Source organism: Xenopus laevis, chromosome 6S, assembly GCF_017654675.1.
Source record: "Xenopus laevis strain J_2021 chromosome 6S, Xenopus_laevis_v10.1, whole genome shotgun sequence".
Taxonomy (NCBI): Eukaryota; Metazoa; Chordata; class Amphibia; order Anura; family Pipidae; genus Xenopus; species Xenopus laevis.
Genome location: NC_054382.1, coordinates 87853111 through 87867711, shown reverse-complemented (window position 1 = coordinate 87867711; position 14601 = coordinate 87853111). Strand labels below are relative to the sequence as shown.

Genomic DNA, 14601 nt, shown 5'->3' with positions numbered 1-14601 from the left:
AATGGATTTTAAAAGAAAGCCAACAACATACAGGTTATGTGTTAATCCAAATTATAATCAGGCAGATTCAATGTAGCCCTTTTCTTCCTTTAGCAACAACCATTATTAATGCTTGTCCTTTGAAAATACAGGTATGGGTCCCGTTATCTGGAAACCTGTAATTTAAAGTTGCGACTGTGTCTAAATACAAAGGTAGAGGAAGCTTTTTATATAAGTTTTAATTATACAACATATTTACTTGATACTAAAGGTATTTAGGAGCAATCATATAAATATCACCGTTTAGGCTGCAAAATGACAGTTTATTAACATTTTGTATTGTAAAACATCAAACAGCATAAACAGGTGCACAATGTATCAGTTTCTTGTAAGAGAGCTATAGTTTCAGTTTCAATTATTATTGCATTGTTTTCTAAAGGGAATTTCCTGGAATTTTTGGCCACTCCTACATGTCAATTCAATAGGTCATGAGATACAGTACTGTATATATCGCACACAGTTTTCATTTATGAAACAACTTGAATGAGAAAGTCTAACTACAGAGATGGCACAGAGACTTGTACTAGTTGCCACTGTTCTGCTGCTCATTGCACTGTGGATCTGGTGAGTTTTCTTCCACCACAATTTGAGTGTTTAAGTATAAACTAGTATATGATATCATTGTATGTATGTATGTATGTATGTATGTATGTATGTATGTATGTATGTATGTATGTATGTATGTATGTATGTATGTATATTTTCATTTGTATAACCCTCCTTTGTATAGCACTGTACAGCAAAACAAACAAGGGGTCACTGCAATAATAAGTATCAATAAGTGCATTATTAGAAATACAATTCACATAAATATAAAATATAATTACAATACAGATTAAAGGAATAGTTCAGTGTGAAAATAAAAACTGGGTAAATAGATAGGCTGTGCAAAATAAAAAATGTTTCTAACATAGTTAGTTAGCCAAAAATGTAATATATAAAGGCTGGAGTGAACAGATGTCTAATAAAACAGCCAGAATCCAACTTCCTGCTTTTCAGCTCTATAACTCTGAGTTAGTCAGCGACTTGAAGGGGAGCCACATGGTACATTTCTGTTCAGTGATTTTGTAATTGATCCTCAGCATTCAGCTCAGATTCAAAAGCAACAGAAATGACCCATGTGGCCCCCCCTCAAGTCTCTGATTGGTTACTGTCTGGTAGCCAGGGCAACCAGTCAATGTAAACCAAGAGAGCTGAAAAGCAGGAAGTAGTGTTCTGACTGACATGTTATACATCAAATCACTCCAGCCTTTATACATTACATTTTTGGCTAACTAACTATATTAGAAACATTTTTTATATTGCACAGCCTATCTATTTACCCAGTTTTTATTTTTACACTGAACAATTCCTTTAAGTGCAATACAGATTGTTAGCAGAAACTCCTCCACAAGTATTAAAGGAGACTTTTATTGTGTTACTGATAAAACAAAAATCACTATAATTGGTTTTCTGTAGATAGAAGCATTTTTTTATGCCTTTAACTGAATCCATCCTAGTGGTCTTGTTGACATCTCATCAGGGTTGTGGGGTTGGTACATAAATCTATCGAATCCTCATTTTATTCTACCTCCAACTCTGACTCCTCTAATTTTAAAAGAACAGTAATAGCAAAAACTGAAAGCGTATCAAAGTAATGAAAATATAACGTACTGTTGCTCTGCAGTGGTAAAACTGGTGTGTTTGCTTCAGAAAGACTAATATAGCTGGAGAAAAGGCACAGGTTACATAGCAGATAACAGATAAAACACCATTGTATTGGACAGGGCTTATCTGTTATATGCTATGTAATTTTTGCCTTTTTCTGTTTTTTTCCCCAGCTTTAATTGCTGCCCCCATGGCTACACAGCAGCTTATTTATATAAACTATAGTAGTCTTTCTGAAGCAAACACACAGCTTTTACCAGTGTATGTATGTTACTGATTCTTTAATATACTAATATATTTTCCATGTTGATTGAAAGAAGTTAAGTACCGTATATACTCGTGTATAAGCCGAGGTACCTAATTTTACCTACAAAAACTGGGAAAACTTATTGACTCGCGTATAAGCCTAGACACAACTACAGCCCTGTCTCCCAGCAGCGCACATTCTGCCAAAGCGACCCCCCCAGCGATCAACTGGACTTCTTTGCAAAGCTGATGGTGACAGAGAATTGCCAAACGGATTACTGTGTGCATTGTCCCACTGTCCCACTACCATGTGCAGAGGGTGCTGTTTGATATTGCCATCACTGTTAATCTTTTGTATAACCAACAGAGGGTGCTGTGTGATATTGCAGTCACTGTTATTCTTTCATACAACCAACAGAGGGTGCTGTGTGATATTGCAGTCACTGTTATTCTTTCATACAACCAACAGAGGGCGCTGTGTGATATTGCAGTCACTGTTAATCTTTCATATAACCAACAGAGGGCGCTGTGTGATATTGCAGTCCCGGTTATTCTTTTATACAACCAACAGATGGCACTGTGTGATATTGCAGTCCCTGTTATTCTTTCATACAACCAACAGATGGCGCTGTGTGATATTGCAGTCTCTGTTATTCTTTCATACAACCAACAGATGGCGCTGTGTGATATTGCAGTCTCTGTTATTCTTTCATACAACCAACAGATGGCACTGTGTGATATTGCAGTCCCTGTTATTCTTTCATACAACCAACAGATGGCGCTGTGTGATATTGCAGTCACTGTTAATCTTTCATATAACCAACAGAGGGCGCACTGTTATTCTTTCATATAACCAACAGAGGGCATTGTGGGATATTGCAGTCTCTCCCCAAGTGAACTGTTGGTATAGGAATGATTAAAAGTGACTGCAATCTCAGCTACTCGGGTCGGGTACCGCTGACCCGCGTATAAGCCGAGGTAGACTTTTTCAGCACATTTTGGATGCTGAAAAACTCGGCTTATACGCGGGTATATACGGTACAAATTCTAAACCAACATCAAAGTTAAACTAGATAAACCAAAAACAATTGGAAAACCTAAAACAACTTAAATATTAATTGAACCTGGCATATAGCTGTAGAATAGCTGTTAAATGCAATCCAAAATTAACCGAAGTGTTGGCCTTAGAAAAAGAATTGCTTCTGCCAGATCCTCCTTCATAGAAGCTCTAAAATCTTTTGACTCTGCATTTGCTTCTGACTTTGCACAGCTCTGTATTTCATAATAATTTGGCCAATTTGGTCTCCAAATCTGTTATTATAGGTACAGGTATTATACAGACTGCACATATAATCTGTCAGTAAGTACTTTCTACAACTCCTCTAAGAAAATGATAAAGCTTCAATTAAGCAGCAATCAAACGGAGATAATTCAGCATTTAAAGAGCCTTCAATTTACTCTTCCCAGAGACTGCACTCAAGAAGAAACCACCATATATAATAGAAGTCAGCTAGTGTTTATCATTAAGATATGGTCTAACTTGATCCAGGAGGAGTTCGCTTTACACATTATGGAATTAGCCCTTAAGCAGGTGAAATCTCAAATGGAAAAACAACTTGGCTTATCTGGTGATTTTCCAGAACTCTCAAGAGAACATCTGGCAAAAACTTTCCTCTTATGTATAACCAAAATGTGATCGACATATAATGTTTATGTTTAAGGGGGCTTTTGGTTTATATTCAACAATAAATGGAATTCAATACTCACAGTAAAGGGAACATTAATTGCAATTTTAAACTTATGTTTAAAAGTACTGGAACATATTGCAACTTCATCTTCAACTGAACATACAATAATGATTTAAACAACATACTCACATATGTAAAACAAGGCACAAAGTTTACCCAGGAGCAAAAACCCATGGCAATCAATAAGAAGCTTGCATCTAAACAGTTGACTAGTAAAATCTACCTGCTGATGGGCATTCTTCATCACACTACTAGTGGTGAAGGAATCTGACAAGTGATCATAATGATTAAAGGAGAAGGAAACCCCCTGGGTGCAAAAATCCCTCCCCCCTACACTGTGTTGCCCCCCCTCCCCCCTGGCCTACCTGTCCTGGCCTAACGGATCTACTGCGCATGCGCCAAAAGACACAAAGTTTTCCAATTTCACTTTGTGTCTTTTGGTGCGTGCGCAGTAGATCCATACCGGTGAAATGCTCCTACTGTGGATGCGCCAAAAACGCCGGTCAAAGCAGGAAGAAGACAGCTTGGGAGAAGATGGCGCCTGTGAACTCCGTGGACTGGACCTGCGCAGAGGGGGTGAGTAACAAGTTAGGGGCAGGTAGGCCAGGGGGAAGGGTTTTTGCGCCCAGGGAATTTCCTTCTCCTTTAATAGTGATCTAAAGTGTACAGTTACCAAAAGGAGACTTCAGTGCTGCCAATACCACCAATATAGCTGCCCATCGCAGGAATGTTATGGAACAATCAGAGTCATCTTTTAGGCACAGACTTTTACTCCAACAGAACTGCTGCACTCTTGGACTGGTACAGTAAACTCCATGAATTTAGAAGATTGTGTCTTGCCTTGGCCTTTCAAAGTTTGTACAGGAGAACCCCCATTTTACATTTTTTGTGGAACCAATAGAAAATGGTGTAAAATGCAGATAAAAGTAAAATCAGAGAAATGTGTTCTATACTAGTGGGGCCATAAAAAAACTGTGTAAATGTGGGTATACTTAAAATCAATGGATGGAAAATTGAGGGTTCACCGTATTTATTTTTCAAAATGTTTATGGCAAGTAGAGCTGTTCACAGGCTGTACATCGACATTTTCAAACACAGGAAGACAGTTATATAGTCTAATTTATGCTGCATTAGCAACTATGACCATTGATTACTTGACTAAGGTGGCAAAAAGCTAAAGCTCGTCTGACATGCTAAGGCTTCATCTTTTAGTTGAAATCACATTGCTTTAGCAACCCAGGTGGTAAGTTATGCCTAAAAACCCTGTGGGGGGGGATGTTAACTTTTAAGAGAGGACTTGCAATCATGACCCCAAGTGGTCCTCATCAGACAAGATTGCCAGTCATCCCAGCTAATATCTGGTTGAGCCTCTGAATTTTTGAAGCTATTATTTTGGCCCCATACACAAGCCAATTATCACTCTAGGGTTGGACACTTAAAATAATGGAATATTATTCCAAAAACTTGTGCTGGATTGTGCATGTGAATTTGATGTTTATTACATGGGTCATTGCTAGGGATGGGCGAATTTGACCTTTTTCGTTTCGCCAAAAATTTGCCGCCGGCGAAATGTCGCCGACGCCCATTAAAGTCTGTGGGCATCAAAATAATTGACGCACAGTGAAATTTTTTTGCCACGCGTCTTTTTTATTTGACGCACAACGCCATACAAGTCAATGGGCATCATTTTTGCGGTGAAACAAGGCGAAAAAAATTTGCCCATCCCTAGTCATTGCTTAGACATGTTAAAGTAACCTGTTAAATTAGATGTGTGTAGAATTTCATTGAATTATATGGAAATTACACTTCTCGGTATGGGATTCGTTATACAGAAAGTTCTGAATTACATAGACTATTTTATCCAAATGATCCAAATTTTTTAAAAGTTATTTCCTTTTTCTCTGCAATAATAAAACAGTACTCTGTACTTTATCCAAACCAAGAAGATATCATTAATTCTTATTGGAAGCAAAACCAGCCTATTGGGTTTATTTAATGTTTACATGACTTTCTAGTAGACAATGTATGAAGACCCAAACTAGGAACGATCCCTTGTCCGTAAGACCCGAGGTCCGGAGAATTCTGGATAACAGATCCCATACGTGTATTACCTAAATTGGAATTTCATAAACTATTAAATTTTTCTATGCTTTCAGATTTGTCAGCTTTTAAAAGCAGTCTTTTCCAGAATACTGTCATGGAATGGTAAGAATTGTCGCCAGCTACTTCCCACTTTAAACAACTAAAATTGCCACAAGATACACAGTCCTACATAAGTACTTTAACATTACAATAACAACATAATTTATTGATTAGAAAAACTACATAGAAATTCATAATGTTATCCATACCACAATAGAGTATAATCAACATGTACCGTATATACTTGAGTATAAGCCGAGTTTTCCAGCATCCAAAATGTGCTGAAGAAGTCTACCTCGGCTTATACTCGAGTCAGTGGGCAGTAGCTGAGATTGCAGTCACTTTTAATCATTCCTATACCAACAGTTCCCTTGGGGAGAGACTGCAATATCATACAGCGCCCTCTGTTGGTTAAACAAAAGATTAACAGTGATGGTAATATCACACAGCACCCTCTGCACATGGTTGTGGGACAGTGGGACAATGCACACAGTAATCCGTTTGGCAATTCTCTGTCACCATCAACTTTGCAAAGAAGTCTGGTTGATCGCTGGGGGGGGTCGCTTTGGCGGAATGTGCGCTGCTGGGAGACAGGGCTGTAGTTGTGTCTAGGTTTATACTCGAGTCAATAAGTTTTCCCAGTTTTATTAGGTAAAATTAGGTACCTCGGCTTATACTTGGGTCGGCTTATACTCGAGTATAAACGGTACTTTATACAATAAGTTGGATACGTACACAGACAAAAATTCAATTTTACACTTACCATCATAAACAAAATATGTGGAGTCTTTAAAAACAAGAACTGCTGGGACCTCATTTAGTGTAACATACTGAAAACAAAACACACAGTATTTAGACATTCGTTACTGATAATTTTAGTTATGGTGACATTTATATTCCAGAATAGAACATGATATTTTGCAAGCACAGCATTAGAGGGAGTTGAATTCCCCTTTCTTAAAATTACAACTTAATAAAGAAAAGTATGTAAAATTGATTCTTCACTCTGCATTCCATCTAGTCACACATTCAGCTTTTTGTTAAAAAAGGAGCATAAAATCACGGTTTATATACCACAGAAGAGCAATAAATATCCTGCAGATTATTTGCTTAGCAACGGCATCAGTTAAAACTGGTGCCCAGTGATGTTAATATGTAAAATGACACAAGGAACCTTGTGTATTATAAAAAAAATAATGTACCCTCTGTTATAAAATATAAGGATATTAGAACCCATTTGTAACTTATAATATACCTATATTTTGCAGCAGGGGTATCTTATTCCCTATATAAATAGATGTATGGTCAGTTCAGAAAAATAAATAGCACACATTCACACACCCAGGTACTGTAAATTAATGTTATATAATGACATGGCAAAAAGAGAACTGTGCATTATAGCCCATATAAAATAATATATAATTGCATACATTTTGATATGAAACAAAACAAAAGGTGATACACGTTCTGAAAGCTTCAGAAATCCAACTCCTTGCTCAAATCTAATTACAAAGAATCTGTGTTGGCACAGATATGTATAAATATTAATATATCAAATTCTGTATACAGATCAGGTAAACAAAAAGGAAAATACATATGTATAAACTGGGAAGAAAAACTCTGTAGAAAAGAGAGGGGTTTGGCGCAAACTAATTTGTATCAAGTCGACTAAGCAAAATTTAGAGCGGTTTTCAAGTTGTGAATCGTATATACTAAATTATATCAAAGGTTTTATGCTAAAACTTTTTTTTAACTAACATGTTTCTCTGTTTGCTGCGGTCAATTTTTCTCAGCACTAATCTTTCCATAGTTAAGAGATTACAGTATAAACCAATATGACTGCATTTTAAAAAATGGCACCGCTGGGCACCCTGTGTAGCAACAAGCAAATCAAGTATGAATTAAGCAAAGGGAACAGAAAGAAACTACATCAACAAAAAAGAATTAACCAAATGAACTTGGTTCTGTTCTGTGTACGGACAGGCTATTTTAGAACATTTTGTGCTGCTGCATTTTAGGAGCAGTTCTTGGGAGGGGTCCACATCCATCTCACTTATGCAGCCCTCTAGCAATACTGCCTATCATTGAGGTCCCTTTTGAAAGAATAGCAAGTAGGGCTTCCAGTAATGTCAGCCCAGGAGAAGAGCATATTCTTTTAGTCCTAGATTATACTACCCAGTACCCTGAAGTGGTCCCTTTAATACCGCCTCCAAAGATATCGCTTGGGAGATGTTCTATATGTTTACCAGTACTCGAATTCCTAAGAAGATCCTCACAGATGAGGGTATACCCTTTATGTCTAGGGTTTGAAGGAATTGTGTAAGCAGTTAGGAACTTCTGTGCATCACCCCAGACCGATGCCTTACAAAACTTTGAAAAACAAGTTAAAGAAGGTTACAGATATGAATGGGAGGGATTGGGACTGTCTTTTACCATACTTTATGTTTGCAATTAGGGGGTCTCTTGGATGTCGCAAAGGAGACCTGGGAGCAAGAGCTAACCCCCCACAAGTGTAGTGGAGCATATTATGCTTATGCAGGACAGGATTGCTACAATCATGCCCATAGTTAAGGAACACATGGACAAGTTCACAGTATTAATTTCCAAGCTAAGTGACAGGGCCAGTATGAAATAGTCGAAAAAAATAGGTTAACTGTAAAGTTTATCAACCAGATAAAAGTTAAAAAAAACAAACAAATCTACCACGTAAATCTAATAAAGCACTGGAAGGACAGAGAAGTCATCACTGCTATATTTCAGCTATAGTTCAACACCTGTGGCATATCCAGGAGAGTATTCAAAAGGTTAAAATAGCAGAAACCTTGTCAGATCCTCAAAAGCAGGAAATCAGGGAGTTTCTGCAAAGAAACAATGAGGTGATTTCTGAGGTACCAGGTTATACTGATGAGATGTCATTACTGATACTCGGGTTTGGGTCCTATTTAAGCCCCATCAGATACCAGAAGCCCATAGACAGGCAGTGGAAGTGCAAGGGATGCTGGATGTGGGGGTAATTGGAAAATCTATGAATGGAATAGTCCTATTGTGCTTGTTTCCAAACCAGATGGGTCTTTGTAGTTTTGCAAAGACTTCTGGAAGGTTAACGAAGTATCACATTTTTTTGCTTACCCCAGGTAAGGATTCGGCCAAATCCCGCTGAAAAAGGCAGAATCCTGGATTCGGTGCATCCCTAGTAAGAACCTACCTCTGACACTGGGATTCCGTATAAAGATTGCCTTGTGAAGGCAGAGTGAACTTTTGCTTTGTGTTCTTTGAAAACTACAATCTGGTGAGACTTTCATTTATTGTTTACTGCTTCAGCACAGAACCTTGTTTAGTTTTGTCTAAGGTGAAAATAAACCACGGGCAGGAGCCTGCTAAGTTTTGTAGTTTTGTTACCAACCTGAGCCTCCTGTTTCATCTGATCATCAAAAAACAGTTCATGACTAAAGGGCCCCTTTAAGCATAGTCACCATTTTCCTGCTGTATATAAAACACAGATTGGCTTTCCACTGTATTTATAGTGGTCATGTTTTCTGGAAAAAATATTCTGCTTGCTACTGTTTTTTAAGCTTTCTTCCTCATTAATGACTTTAGGATTAAACAAATTTGTCAGGCAGCAATCTTAAGTGCATCATTTATAGTTGCCCTTTCAAAAGGATCGATAAATCGTGCAGAAAAAAATAAGCAATCACAGGCATTAATCTGCAACAATGAATTACCTTAGGCAAAACATCCTCTGATGCTGAGAAGAAGTACGTGTACACAATGAGTTCTGAAGCAACCTCAATGAATTTTTCCTGTTGAAATAAAATTACGCACATCAAGAAAAACATTTTTAATGCAAAATAGGTTTTACTTCTGTTCTTCTGCAAAGTAAAACTAAATTTTATAAAACAGCACTGTTGTTCTGCCACCCTCAGGCCAACAATGAATTCTCATCTTCAGTTTATTAAATTTCCACATCTTAACAGATCCAAAAAGCTATAGAGCAGGATCAAACATGAAATACATTGCGGTCTACTTTCTTAAAACTGGTGGAATTGCTGGCAGCAATCCATAACTAACAAGAGATTTGCTTTAAAGGAGAAGGAAAGCTACGGAGGCATTTTATTGCCAATAGATTAGCTGCAATAGTGCAAGCTAGAATGCTATATTTTTTCTGTAGAATATTTTACCATACCTGAGTAAACGGCTCTAAAAACTCTCTGTTTGTTTAGTATAGGAGCTGCAGTATTAATGTGGTGTGACATCACTTCCTGCCTGAGTCTCTCCCTGCTCTGGGCTCAGATTACAGAAGAGAAGGGAGGGGTGGGGGGAGAGGAGCAAACTGAGCATGCTCTTGCCCAGGGCAATGAGGTTTAAGCTGAAGGCAGGAAGTCTGATACAGAAGCCCATGTGTACACAATAGAAGGAAAGAAATGCTGTGTTTCTTTTGACAGGGGACTCAGATCAACATTACTTTGGGGGTTTACTGGTATATTTAGATGGACCTTTCTGATAAGGCTTACTTAGTTTTAACCTTTCCTTCTCCTTTAATCGCTTTACACAGTAGACTTGTTTGTTGGAATTTTCTGTTCATGTCCCCTGTAGATTATCATCAGGAATGCAAACATCAGACCCCCAAAACAATGAGGGGGTCTGAGATGTCAAATACCATGCAATAGACTATGTTGTCTTTTTTCAGGTGCAACTACAAAATAGTTAGAAATCAAAAAAAATGCTTGAGCATCTTCTTAAAAATAAAAAAATATGGATGGTGCAAAACTCAGGCAAAGATACTGCCAAGTTAACACTGGTGTGGCTCAAACAAAAAAGGCAAAGTACTACTAAAATGGTTACTCCTATAGTAGGTTTCCTGTAGCATTAACAGATTATGTTTTTTGCTCATAAACACCAAGTATTTTTTTGTTTTACCTATTCCTAATTTGCATCCCGTCTGCAGTAACGCTGCCGCCAACTTTCTAACATAAGTGCTGCTTCCTTTGCCTACAAAATCAGTAAGGCGAATGTGCAAAAAATTCCTTCCCCTTAACCTGAGCATGTGTCATCTTAAGCACTGCCAACTACAATCACCAGAGAGGCATGTTAATGATGAGGTGCATGCAAGTATAACAACGGGCAAGTCATCTTTGCTGGAAGGAAACCCTCCTTTACAAGCATGCCCCATCGACAATCTAATGCAACTCAAGACTGCCCAGGGCAGCAGGGAGGAAACAGAAAGCTATTTTGGTGACGTCAGCCAACTCCTGGACTTGCTATGTTCACATCCGAGTTATGGAAAGGCCTTCTACTATAGTTCCATTTTATCTAAATAATCCAACATTTTTAAAATTATAAAGATAAAAATGAAACAATGTGATAGTACCTTGTACTTGATCTAAAATTAATATAATTAATAAATAATTATTGCCCATTTCAAATCCCCAATTATACACTAGCAGGGGTTAAAAAAAAAACCAGTGTTACAAGGTTTGACCAATTATGCATGCAACTTAAAATGAATTTCATACCTTTAGCGTTGATTCTACACCAACATACACAAAAAGCACTGGATGACGTTTTTTAACATGATCAAACATCTGTTGACTGGGAAGTGGACGGATTAATGGCCTACAATTACAAAGATTAATTATATCAATATGTTATATTATTATCAACATGTATGTTTGGAACAAGGAATACCAGAAATTAAAGCTTTAATATCATCTTTTTAGGTATCAGAGCTAACTTTGGTGCCTCATATTAAGGGGGCCGATATAAATAATGGATAAATAGTAAAATTGAGAAGACAGAGAAAGAAAAGTAGCTGTTGTTTTGATGGCAGGATTACCACCCGAAAAGAAATGAATCACCTTCCCATAAAAAAACAGAAATGCATCAGGTCTCTGCTGGAGTAAGAGTTTTCATATTTTCTTAAAGTCGATGTTGACGATTTTATTTACAGAGATGCTTGAATGTTTATGAACCCTTTAAAAGGACATTTTAAAAAACCTCATCTCATTTTCAAACAAGTCCTAATGAGTAGATGAAAAAAACCTAGTTAAACAAATTAAACAAAAATTACAATATTTGGTCATGTATTCCAACTTCAATTGCAAGGTGTCTAATAGCCAAGAGGTTACAAAGGAACCCAGGGTAATTTCTAAGTCCTGTCTCACATTGGTGAATGTTCACGTTCATCAGTCCATCTTCAGGAGAACACTGAACAGCAATGGTATCTATGACAGGATTGCAAAAAGAAAGCCACTGGTCTTCCCCAAAAATACTGCTGATCATCTACAGTTTACTAAAGATCATGTGGACAAACCAGAAGGATACATGTCAGATGAAGCCAAAATAGAACTTTTTGGCTTAAATGAGGAGTGTTACATTTGGAGAAAGAAAAACAACATTCGAGCATAAGAACCTTATCTCATCTGTGGTGGTGGGAGTGTTTGTTGCATATGGGCCTGGACAGCTTGCCATCATTGGTGGAACAATGAATTCTGAACTATACCAGAGAATTCTAAAGAAAAATGTCAAGACATCTGTCCATGAACTGCATCTCAAGAGACAGTGGGTCATGCAGCTAGACAATGATCATAAAGACAAGTCATTCTACTAAAGAATTGTTAAAGAATAAAGTGAATTTTCTGGAATGGCCAAGTCAAAGGCCTAAAGCGAATGGTTCATGTGAGGAAACCCACAAAAATCCCAGCTGTCCTGTACGGAGGAACGGGCTAAGATTTTTCAGAGTCGACGTGCAGGACTGATCAACAGTTACTGCAACATATAGTTGCAGTTATTGCTGCACAAGGGGGTCACACCAAATAATGAACAAAAGTAAGTAAATACCGATTCACTTACATTTGCCATATGCAGATATGTTATTGGATCTTTTTTTTCAATAAATACATGACATAGTATAATAATTGTTGTTTCATTTGTTTAACTAGGTTTTATTAATCTACTTTTAGGATCCAATCCGATGATGTTTTAGGTCACATTCATATAAAAATATAGAATATGTTAAAAAACATTTTAAAAAAATGTTTTACCATCATTACCAAATTTGCCCAAAAGCTCTAAGGCTACCTTGCAGGCATCACTTAGCATACCACCGAAAAAAAAAGTATGGGACGAAGAGGGATAAAAACTTTGAGAAAACTGAAGAAGCAAAAATGCTGAGGCAGCAGGCCTACACTACAGTAGCTTCTAATTGCGTATTTGTTTTGCCACTGCAGTCTTTAAACAGCTAGGTCTGGTGCATTGGCCTTTTTGCCCCTTCAATTTTTGTTTTACTGATAAACATATCAAAGGCAGAGGTTATTTTTGCAAAGAAAGCGGACACTAGCTTTTGACATGGTCATCTATCATTGAAAATCAGTGGAAAAGATAACAGGAATATTAAATAAGAAAGTGAAAGACAAGTGAATAAGAACTATGGTACAAATTGCAGGGGGCACTATTTACAATGGGTGTATGTGAACTATGGTTTTGCAGAACCATCAGAAGGACTGAATGTGAAGCTAGTGTTTAAACACTATGTATAACTACATGCTTCTCACTAACTTTAGTAGATTGTGGTGGTATTTCCAACAGCTTCTAGAAGGGTGTTGTTGAACGTGTTTATAGTTGTAGTCTTGTGTAAGCTTCTAGTTTATTGCCTCTGCTGCCACCACCTCCCCTTATCATATCCCAGAGCCCTGCAGTGCTAAAATCAGAGAACAGGGTTGTGACCTGTATATAAACACTATTGATAGTTCCTGCAGGAACAAATGGTTCCTGCCCATTAGTCTCCACAGGTAAATACCCTAAAAACTATGAATACACATAGGTGATTGTCTGTGCCAATCACTTTGACAGAACAGTGTGAAGTAATTATCTATTTATTGGTTCAGAAATTATAATTCAAGTAAAATGACAAGAATTATTTTACAACTAATACTGATATAACTATCAATGCAACTGTGCAAGTACTTACCCTGCAACTCTGTTTGCAAACTCAACTATATCCTCCTTTGTTCTTGGACCTCTGTAGTTATAAGCCATATCCCCTTTCAACCTGTAAGACCAAGATAATGTTTTTTAAGAAAAAAAAAGGCTTAATGCTCAAGTTATTAATAACAGATACATTTTACCAAGGAGTAAATTACCCCTCAGTAAAAAAGTTGCAGATCTTTTCGAATTTAGCAGTTTATTTACCATCAGGAAAGTGGTGATGTTAACGCTGACCTATTTTTGTTTTCCTAATTTTCCATTCATTAAACATTCATCAGAATGTTTATAGCTGCTTATTCTTTACTGATTTAAGTTCACACATAACAGCACTTTAAAAATACACAACAGTTGTGAATGGGCTTTACCAATTCTTTAAGATCTCCAGAAAAAAAACTTATACAGAAATCTTCATCAAAAATATTGCACCAAAACAGAAGTTTAGAAATGTGTGTATACAATTTGTGGTGTTAAAAATATGACACAAAGAAGCAATTAAATGCAAGGAGCTTTCCCCAGAATTTATGGTGTCAAAAACATGTATTTATCGATGTCAAAGAGGAACTATGCTTTTAGAAGAACAGGGGATGTTGTGCTGAATTGCATTTCATGCATAAAATATGTGCCACTTACGCCTTTATGGTTGGAAATCCTCTCACCCCAAATTCTGAAGCAATACCTGTAAAACAGAGCAGGTAAAATATAATAATAGCTCTTTAATTGTTTCATGATTTGTCCTATGGTGGGAAAGCCATTTATTAAAATGATACAGTGATGACATAACTACATTTTATTCTTC

At 37.1% G+C, this 14601-nt stretch overlaps 1 protein-coding gene across 1 annotated transcript in view; it reads right to left on the bottom strand.

Annotated features, from left to right (window-relative positions):
• The window catches only part of tmx3.S (thioredoxin-related transmembrane protein 3 S homeolog), a 37303-nt gene that overhangs the window by 10986 nt on the left and 11716 nt on the right, over positions 1-14601 (bottom strand). The window contains 5 exon segments of the mRNA NM_001092457.1: positions 6586-6652; positions 9545-9622; positions 11336-11435; positions 13789-13869; positions 14436-14481. Coding sequence (NP_001085926.1) covers positions 6586-6652; positions 9545-9622; positions 11336-11435; positions 13789-13869; positions 14436-14481 — 372 coding nt within the window.